The sequence below is a fragment of the Muntiacus reevesi genome, chromosome 12 (genome assembly GCF_963930625.1).
Source record: "Muntiacus reevesi chromosome 12, mMunRee1.1, whole genome shotgun sequence".
In the NCBI taxonomy this organism is placed as follows: Eukaryota; Metazoa; Chordata; class Mammalia; order Artiodactyla; family Cervidae; genus Muntiacus; species Muntiacus reevesi.
Genome location: NC_089260.1, coordinates 10,904,031 through 10,913,978, shown reverse-complemented (window position 1 = coordinate 10,913,978; position 9,948 = coordinate 10,904,031). Strand labels below are relative to the sequence as shown.

The following is a 9,948-nucleotide window of genomic DNA, read 5'->3' as shown; positions in this document are numbered from 1 at the left end:
ATCTCAAAAAAAATGAACAAAAGTCATATACGAAAGAGTACATATTACATGATTTCATTTATATGAATTTCTAGAACAAGTAACACTAATTTATGGTGACAGAAGTCAGAACAGTAGTTCTATGGGGAAGGATTAACCAGAAAGGGGCATGAGGGAATTTTCTGCTGGAGTAATGCAAAAGTCCTGTATCTTTACTGGGGTTGTGGTTACCAAATCTCAAACTACACATCTAAAATCTGTGCATTTTATTGAATGTAAAGTATACCCCAGTTTTTTTTAAAAGTACTATCTATCTAGAGGATCCTAAAGTTAAGTATAACCTAACACCATAGAAAGCATCTAATGAATCTATTAATTAAAAAACAACACAGGTCGTTCTTTCACAAAGCAGATATGAAGCTTTAATTCACTGTGGGCATTTCTGACTATTCACTATACAATACATAAACTTTTCACATTTCTTCACACAGATAAATCTTTTATAAGACTTTTCTTCCCTCCAAGTACTGTGTACCATAACACCATTGCATTTAACTAGCTAAGGACATATTATAAATACCATGAGCCACTGACTAAATACAGAAAATGACACATTAGAAAGTATAAATTAAAAATGCTTAAGAAAGGCTGAATACAATGAAAGTTTACATGTATTCTTTAATTCTAGGTATCACATCACAGTGACAACCAATTACAATAAAATCAAAACTTCTTTTAGATGATAATACATTCAAATTTCTAACATCCAATTATTTTCATTTCCACACTGTTAATACTACAGGCTTAACATAACCAGCTTTTAGACCACAGACCAAGTTTCTTGTGTAATAATAACTATCTTGATCATGACCAAAAGAAACCAAATTTATATATACTGTACTATATAGAGATGAGACTTTATTAAGTATAATATGGAACTCTTTAGTAAAGGTGTTCAAGAGAAATTCAAGTAGTAGCCTGAAAATGAGTTTTAATTGCTACTGTATTCTACATACATTCCATTAAAAAATGAAGTCTCTGTCAAGACATTTATAAATTAGTATAATAGCTTTTCCTCCTCCAAAATACCAGCTGGTAGAAAATTTCCAAGGTGACCCAAGGAGGGAAAAAAGGGGGGAAAAAAAAAGGCCTCAGAAAACAAACATTATATGGTCTTGTAAGCGGCAATCTTCCAGAGTCTATTTTCGATTGGAATAAATTCTGCAGCCAATTCTACCTTGCTTCGGTGTCCACAGTCCAGAGTCCTTGAATATCTAGTTCAGTATTCTACAGAAATCTGCAAGGACTCCTAAACACCCCTCAACTAATTACACAAGGGAAAACAGATCATGTTTTGTATTAAAACTTATGTGAAAATTGAACATAGTCATAGCCATTCTTTTAACAGTGATGCTAGAATAAGTGACGAAATATATGCACAGCTGTACACGAATCACCATTAAACACAGGAACAAAACACATTTGATGCATATCAAATAAGCTCCCCAAAAGCCAATCTGAATATATTTATTTTCATTTACTTTGATACAGCGTTGGAAGGGTCTGCATATAATTACGGAGACTGCTGCAAACAATATTTGATGCTATTAAGTGTTCCATTAAGCATCAGGCATGCACAATAGTTACTTTAAAGAATTTCTCATGTATGTACCTTAACATTTCTATTTATAAGCTACAATATGTTTAAAGCATTTAGTAATCTTTAAACCAATTATTTAAATTGACCTATACCTAAGTGGGGAAAAACAACAAAAAAAAACTTCATCTCAACACCTGAAGGTAATATTTAAACTTTACTCCCCCAAATTATGTAAATTTTTAATATGTCATCCTTAAAATTCCAAACATGACAAAAATTCTTACCACTACTTAATTAGAAGTGTGATTTCTCAGCAGCAGTCTACCCACCACACACTTAGAGCATGTGACACTTCAGGGGTTTACATGATAAGAGTGATGTGCTGGTGGATGCAGATGACCATAATTGAACATATCAGTCTCTTCTCTTCATTCTGGATCTTTCATTTCAAACTAAATAAAGCTTTTCATTAATATAAACTAAGACTTTTTTTCCCCTTTATTTAACACCAATAAGAGAAGATAAAACACCTTTATTGTCTTCAACTGCTTGGCAAAATAGAAAATGTTCCAAATACATTGGGTAATCGGGTGAAGGGTTAGTGTCTTCTCATTAAGAAACATTCCAAGTCAAATGATCACACACACTGACGAATTCAAATTGCCTGGTTCTCGGTCCTTTATGGCTTAAAGTAGTGGATTTGAAAACTACTTTGGGTTAAAATAAAGTTCATGAATAATGCACAGGTTATACATCTAGGAAATCATGCAATAAATATATGTTTTCACGTACACTGGAATCTTGGTGATGAAAGGGGTCTGCAGGTGTGAACAGTAATGTTTCTTCATTTTACCAAAAGAATACGCCCAGCAAGTTCCTTGCTTTGGGCCTACTCAAAACCCTGTTTGCAGGTCATCCTGATTTTCTCAGATTGATAAAAGCAGCCAATGTCCTAAGCCATCTGTGGTTAAGGAACTGATGGGCCTCAACTGCAGGTGCTGTGAGGTCCAAACTAAGTCGAACGAGACTCTCAGGATCCTGCCACTCTGCTACAAAGTCAATTTGGACTACCCAGCAGACCAGAGTATCAAATAGAGAAATGCTGAGAATGACCCACTGGAACTATTTACTATAGTATTATCTTAAAAAACAAACAAACAAACAAACAAAAAAAAAACTATCTGTCCTTTAAATCTATTTGAGAATCGCCTTGGTAAGACCCACTCACTGTTCCTGGTTTTGATATGCCCCTACAACATGAGAATTGAACTGAACTACAATGATTGTAATGTCATCTCTGTACATCCGAGCAAGCTCTTCGGGAAGACTAAGCATTTTGGAGAGGCGCTCATGATCAACAGCCCCAAACTCATTGTTGCCCACAGCATGGCGAATAAGGTGGGTTGCTGCATTCTGGTCCTCAAACACTGATGACATCTTAGCTCTCCGTTCTGTTAAAAGGCCATGCATCTGCCCCAGAGTCACCTTATAGCCACCAACGGCTATTGGCTGCTGGTGATGCATGCCTGTTAGGTACTCACCCACAATCCTAACCACATCCTGCCTGTGCATTGTCTCCCACAGCCCATCAGTTGCCAGTATCAGAAATTTATCCTGTGGCCTTAATCGGTGGTAAGTTACTTCTGGTTCAGCAGTGAGATAAGGAGGTGTGTAATAATTAGGAGGGATGAACTTGGTGTATTCATTGTCATTCAACTGGTCTGGGCCAGATTCTATCACTCTCTTCTGAAGGTCAATGCTCCATTTGAACTTGACATCTCCAAAAGCCCGAAAAGGCATCAGCAAGCCAAGCAGCCGATCCTGTTTCACCACACTCTTGGCCTCGTTCTTGGGGTGCTCCAGTTTCAGCCGTTCCACTTCTCTCTCATTCTGAGCATTGTGGTCATTAGATAGCGTGACTGCCGACCAAGAGCCGTCCTCTTCCTGCACCCCCAGCATGGCTCTGCTATCGCCAGTGTTGGCCACATGAAGGTCAACGCCATCCACATGGGCCACGCAAGCTGTGGCCCCAGAAAATGCCACTCGAAGCACCAGGTAGTTGAGGAAAGAATTGGGATCTCCGACTTGAGCCTCCAAGGAGATGTCATTATCAAGCCTCTTGAAAGCATTAATCAAAGCCTCCTTAACATCAATATCAGTTGACTCCCCAGTGTTGAGGTCAATAAGCTCTTGCCAGTAAGTCCTCAAGCTGTTGAAATATAACTTGGACGCCTCCTTACTGAAGTAATCGTTGGGGTGCTTGTGCCACTGGAGAATGGGTAGGAGGGCTCGACCGCTCTCCACGGCATTTTCGATCTCCAGCAAAGTCTCGTGGGGTAACAAAGAGACAGCAATATAATAAAAGAGTCTTTCACTAACTGCCTGGGAGCAAGCACAGCCTGCGTGGCCATCGAAAACCCCCAAAAGCATCCCTCTGGTCTGCAAGCAGGTTGCTGCACTCCTCCGGTCCTCAATGGGTGCGTTTGCGGGCAGCTGATTGCTGTCAAATCCAAGGACAGAACTGACATTTTTGCCATCAAATTCTGGCACTTTGAAACTGTACTCATTAGCTTTCAGGATGCTATTGACTTGGGGAGGTGTGAGGTAAAACTTCTGCGGCGTGGAAGCATATCTCCTTCCTTGGGTGTACTGCCACCAGCTCTCCTTTGGCCTGTAAAAGGTAGCATACGCTGGATGGGGTGCGTATCTTGGGCGACTCTGCGGAATATAAGTGGGTGAGCAGCAGAGATGTTTGTGGTGGCAGTAACATGCAGTGCCATAGATTCTGCTCAGTTCACAGTTACGAATCAGAGGGAAAAACAGTTGAGTTGGTGCTGGCATGGCATCAGAGAACAGTGGCAAGCTGGAACTTCTGACTGGGATTCCTAGACAGCAATTTCACAGGTAAGCACAAAGAAAAAAGTTACATTCAGATTACTTAATCTATTTTTGCTTTCATAAGAGATATTTAGCAGATGAATTTACAAGTGTCCTGTGCCTAAGGTACTATATTTTACACACATACCATGTACTATCTCTACAGGATCTCTGCCAAGCGCACTTGATTACTTAATGGAGCCAGGAGCAAACTGTCTTCTAGCTTTACTTTTCTCTTTGTATTTTTTTATGCAGCACAAACTGGGCAGAATGTACAACAGATCTGGCTGGGAAGAGCGGAGGAGATGAAGGTTATATAACATTATGCAGTGGCAGTCGACCTGGCCAATTACCCTTCTCTTTATCCTTAAAAAAGGCCATGGGTCTCCCATATTGCACAGGGACTTCTCCCATTTATGAAGATCCTGTTTATAGAGCCATGTTCAATGGTTAGCACTTGATACACCTGGGTATCACCATATATGTGCTGGGATGCAGCCTCAACCTGTGTATATTCATGAATTATTGGTACAATATATACATATGCTACTATAATTAACATGTACAAGAAAAATCTTACATAATGGATAAAAATAGAAGTTCCAAAATGCCCTCCTTGTATCCAGGAGATGGTCTTGCAAACAATGCTTCTCCAGACCACTGTGCCGACTTGGCAAGTTTAGGGACATAGGTCTGCCACCAAGTCACCAAATAATCCTGGAAAAGCGGGCAGGTTTCATTTATTCATTAATTTTACTGTATTTTTTGTGATTAAAAAAAAAAAAGCAAGTATTTTAGTAGCTCTAAAACTTTGTTAGTAACATAAATGGTCTCAGTTCTGGAACTTAATTTACTTGTTAGTATTCTCCTCTGCCTATCAGCCGTAAAAGAAAGCTACAGAAATATGATCTTCATCTATTACAGACTCCAAGTAGAATTTACCCCTAGAAAACCATTCTCTTACATTTTAAAAAATGGTTATTTATTTGCCCTTGGAAATTAATAAACAGTGAAACAGTAGTCTAATGGACTAAGGTTTGGCTTAGAAAGGTAGAGCATTATACTTGTGAATAAATGAAAATCATATCACTTATATCTGGAAGTGGAACACTGAAAATATTTTGATGAGCATTTATCTAGAAAACGTAATAAACATGTACCACTAAGCCAGGTAATGTATATAAGAAAAGAATCCCTCTTGTAACACATATTTCCCCTGAATTCTTGAGGTATTGCCTCAAAGTATTCACCTGGCCTATAAACAAATAGGCTTTAGAAATATCTTAAATGAGGAAACAAATGCAATAAACAAAAAGGAATAAGGAATAGAAAATCATTTGAGCCTTAATATCAACTATTTTTTCCTAAGGTTGAACACCTTAAGGAAGAATTTTACAAACATCATAGAGTCTTAGCTATATTATCACACTATTTTCACACACCCTCTTGAAAGCCAGTTAGGAAAATGCTAAGTGGGCTGCAGGGAGCAAACACTGAATGTGCTTGGGTGACAAGCACCGTGCGAGCAGGCTACGTGGAGCCCTCTGCATGTGACAGAATGGACCATTATCTTAACTACATTATTTAGGGAGACATTTGCTTACAGAATTGAAAACAAGATTAGGCAAGAGAAGCTGATGCATAGAATTCTTGAAATAAGAGCAATAACTAAATAACGTCTGAAAGGCAGTCATGAAAGACAGAAGTTCCAGAAAAACAGGAATCTATCAAGAACCACCACTTAAATAACAGCACTTCAAACTGAATACCTGAAAGTCAGCCAAAGGTTAAGTGTACATGACTGAGCCAGGAGATGTGCTAAAACGCTGGGCCACATGACATTGGCTTTCGATACGAACCATAACTCTTGCTAGGTTTGTATGCAGAAAGCACATGGACTCATTTCATTCTTTGTATGAAGATTATTTCTATTATCAAAAATGTAAACATACCAACTTTCATGAAAATAAATTTTCTCTGTAAGTTTATATATGTCTGCATTTAAGCTTACTTTAACATGTAAGAATTTTAGAGGGCAAAAAATACCTGTGTTTCTGTATGGAATGTAGATTGAATCAAAGTACTGTTTGGGCTTGGAGGCGGGGTTTGAAAGACAGATGTGTAACAGAATTGGGCTATATGACATCTGATGAAGAAATAACAAGACCAGGAAATCCACACTTTCCTTAAATTCCTTTGTTTTGACAATCCTCCTGCTTTTCTAATCGACTGCAAAATGAACTATTTTGGCAAAAGAACCGATTCATGCAACAGATGCTTTGAATACGTAAATTCAAACACCAGGCACTCAAGTAACATACATTTTCCCCTCAGGCATAAATTCTCAAGATTAAAAAAAAAGCAGAGAGTCAATTTTATTAACTCGATCCTTCAATTACTCAGGGGTTTACGGACTGAGTATGGACTGAGACTCCCAACATGCCTCTAAAAGTCAAATTCTGAGGGAAGTTACCTACTCTGTGATTAAGGAGCATTTGTTCACCACCAGTACAAGTGACATACTCTCTTCATCAGACCAGTTACTCCTAGAAGTCAATGTACTTTCGAATGCTTTCATAAACCATAAGTGAACATTCAAAGAACTCTTGAGTATCCTTCTCAATATCCTGTGATTCAACAACAAAACTCCATGAAATCAAAACTCTTGTTGACAACTTGCTAAATTAACAAAGTTAAAGGGTTCTGATGCGGCAGTAAGAATAGCAGCAAGGTACAGCTGTGGTAAACTGAAGCACCGTCAAATTTTCAAGTTATTTCTGGCCACAATTTCACTTAAAAATTCCCATCCCATGATCCAGACTTAGCTACCTTAGGTACAGCATCTTAGTATAGGCAGATTTTGCCAGTGACTAATAAGGCAAGATGAGCTGTAAGGAGAAACAGGAAAGAGACCCATCCATTCTTACTGATGTACTCTGCAGGGCTTGTGCCAGGAAATGATTCCACTTTATCAATAAACTCTCAGAACAAACTAATTACAGAATGCAATTACTGCCCCGACTCCAGAGCTCTTTAGCTCTGCAAAGCTTTTGGTGTAAATGGAAAAAAAAAAAAAGCTATACTAATCATTAAATGTGTCAGAACCCCAGTTTATGTAATCCGATTGCATTAAACACCCTGCATAAAGACTCTCTGCGATTTTTCAGCATCTTTGGGCAATGTTTAGCCATTTCACAGCTCCTGTTATCTCTATATGAATGAAGAAACCGTCTGCCTTTGGAAGATTCCGAAGCCCCAAGTCAGCACTTGTTTGATCAGTTTCCTTTGTACCCTACCTCAGGTACAATGGCACTCACTTAAGGCATCAACTGCTATCCTGGTGCAGGATCCCTTTGTACCCCCCTCCCTTTTCTACCTACCTCACCTCTTCATTCCACACAGACCCACCTAAGACCATCCACACGCAAAATCAGTCATCATCCTTCCTGGGTACCCAACGCCAGGTAGTTAAGGGAATACCTACCAATTCGTCTGGGCCCGGGACACACACACATTCTCCTGTCATCACAACACGGAGCCGACAACATCCACAACCCGCGCGGAGAGCAGCAGCGACAGCGGCACCGGCCCATTGAAAAGCAAGGCAGAGATGCTCATTAGAGGAGGCGTCGGCAGGGGAGGCGCGAGAGGAGGAGGGGCGAGGTCTCGCTGCAGCCGGGTGAATGGGGCTAGGAGGTGGGGTGGGGTGGGGTTGGGGAAAGAGGATGGAGGCGCAAGACAGGGAGTGGGGAGGAGGGCGGAAATCTAACCAACAAACCCACCCCTCGGGAGCCGCGGAGCTACAGCTGGAAGCGGCGGGGGCCCGGACGCCGGCGGAGGCGCGCCCCGGGACCGGCCGGTCCATCCAGCCCCGGTGCGGAGCCCACGGGAGTGCGGCATCCTCCGCCCGCCCACGCCGCGCCGGCCGCAGACCTGAAAACCGAGGGTCGGCCCACGGGGGTCACCCTGGAACGGGGGTGTGCGTGTGAGGGGGGGAAATCCTCAGGCCGAGCGACCCCGCGCCACCTGAGCCGCACCTGCCCCGGAATCCACCCTCGCGCCGGCCCTCACGGCGCCCCGGGCGCGGCCAGCGGGCCCACCCCCCCGCCCCGGACCTGGAGCCCCGCGGGCAGCCCCCTGGCGCAGTCACGCCCGCCGCGGCCGCGACGCCCCTCGAGCGCGCACCTGGCGCCCCCAGGCTCGTCTCCTCACGCGCGCCGGCCGCCCCCCTCACAACTTCGGGCGGGCGGAAGAGGATTCCGGACGGTGCGGCTCGGCGCTGGGGTGAGGGAATACGAACCGGGCACGGCAGGGGGAGGAGCCGCTTCTTCTCAACGAGGAGGCGGTGGCGGCGGGGGCACCTCCCGGCAGTCCTTCCTCACGAGCCGCCGCGACTCGCGGGAGCGCGGCCCCGGGCCCCAGGCCGGCTCACTCCGCCCCGCCCCCTCTCGCCCCCTCTCGCCCCCCCAAGCCGAGCCGGGCCCCCGCCCTGCCCCGCCCGAAAGTTCGGGCCCCGAGCGCTTCCCGCCTTCCCATTGGGTGCGCAGTGGCGAGGGGGCGGGGCGCAGCCGAGTGGGCCGCAGCTCGGCGCGTGGGGGCGGAAGAGCCGCGCGCTCCCCGCCCGCTTTGTAACGTCACGAGGGTCAGACACGCCCATTCACTCCGCGTGAGCTGCCCATTGGCTCCGAGGGCCCGCCTCACGTGACCGCGCCCGCGCCCGCGCCCGCTCCCGCACCCACTATAGTCGAGTGAAGGCGGGGCCGCGCGCGGCCGCGGGCTTGACTGAAGGGCCTGGAGGGAGGAAGCGCCGGGGTCCGCACGAGCGTCCCCGAGCGGGCAGGGCCGGTGAACGGCCGTTTCCCGCAGACAGGCTTCCACGACGCCCCGGCACCTCGGCGAGCCTTCTTCCCTCCTTACGGGGGTGGGCTGGGGCTTCGTAGGTTTAGGCTGCGAGAGGAGGCTCCCTTCCCAACGGGAAGCTAAATTCCCAGAGACGGCCCTACCTGGAATAACAAGGCATGAGAGAACCCCGGTGTATCTGAGGCCTGGTTCATGGGATTCTTTTCGGAGCATTGGCTTTGGAGCATGTTTTCTGTCATTTTCTGGACACGTCTCAGGGCCCAGGGAGAGAAAGGCGGTCTGAACAGCAGCCAGGGGAGGTTATGATGAAGAAATTCTTGACTCTGTCAAATAGGTGTGTGTGGTCACATTTTCTGAAAGAAAGTGAAGTCGCTCAGTCGTGTCAGACCCTTTGCCACCCCGTGGACTATAGCCTGCCAGGGTCCTCCATCCATACTTTTCCAGACAAGAGTACTGGAGTGGGCTGCCATTTCCTTCTCCAGGAGATCTTCCCGACCCAGGGATTGAACCCAGGTCTCCCGCATTGTAGGCACACCACGTTTTCTGAAGGACTTTGAAATCAGTGTTTATTTGCCGTGGATAGGAAAAGAGTAGAACGCACAATGCGAAAATGGGAAGAACCCTGGACTTTC

The 9,948-nt window shown here is 44.6% G+C and overlaps 1 protein-coding gene across 13 annotated transcripts; it reads right to left on the bottom strand.

Moving 5' to 3' along the window:
* Positions 1–375: 375 nt before the first annotated feature.
* On the bottom strand, positions 376–8,905 carry PDP1 (pyruvate dehydrogenase phosphatase catalytic subunit 1). 13 transcript variants are annotated; one of them, XM_065902748.1, is made up of 4 exons: positions 8,757–8,890; positions 8,239–8,422; positions 7,941–7,975; positions 376–4,464 (listed from the first exon to the last, which is right to left on the bottom strand). In XM_065902748.1, the coding sequence occupies exons 2-4, from the start codon at positions 8,319–8,321 to the stop codon at positions 2,804–2,806; spliced, it is 1,779 nt and encodes a 592-aa protein (XP_065758820.1). In that variant the 5' UTR covers positions 8,322–8,422; positions 8,757–8,890; the 3' UTR covers positions 376–2,803. The 13 variants fall into 13 exon arrangements, with proteins under 13 accessions (XP_065758820.1, XP_065758826.1, XP_065758827.1 ...); XM_065902754.1 differs by lacking the exon at positions 8,239–8,422 and adding an exon at positions 4,605–4,743 and having other exon boundaries at positions 8,757–8,884; XM_065902755.1 differs by lacking the exons at positions 8,239–8,422; positions 8,757–8,890 and adding exons at positions 4,605–4,743; positions 8,642–8,708.
* Positions 8,906–9,948: the final 1,043 nt, after the last annotated feature.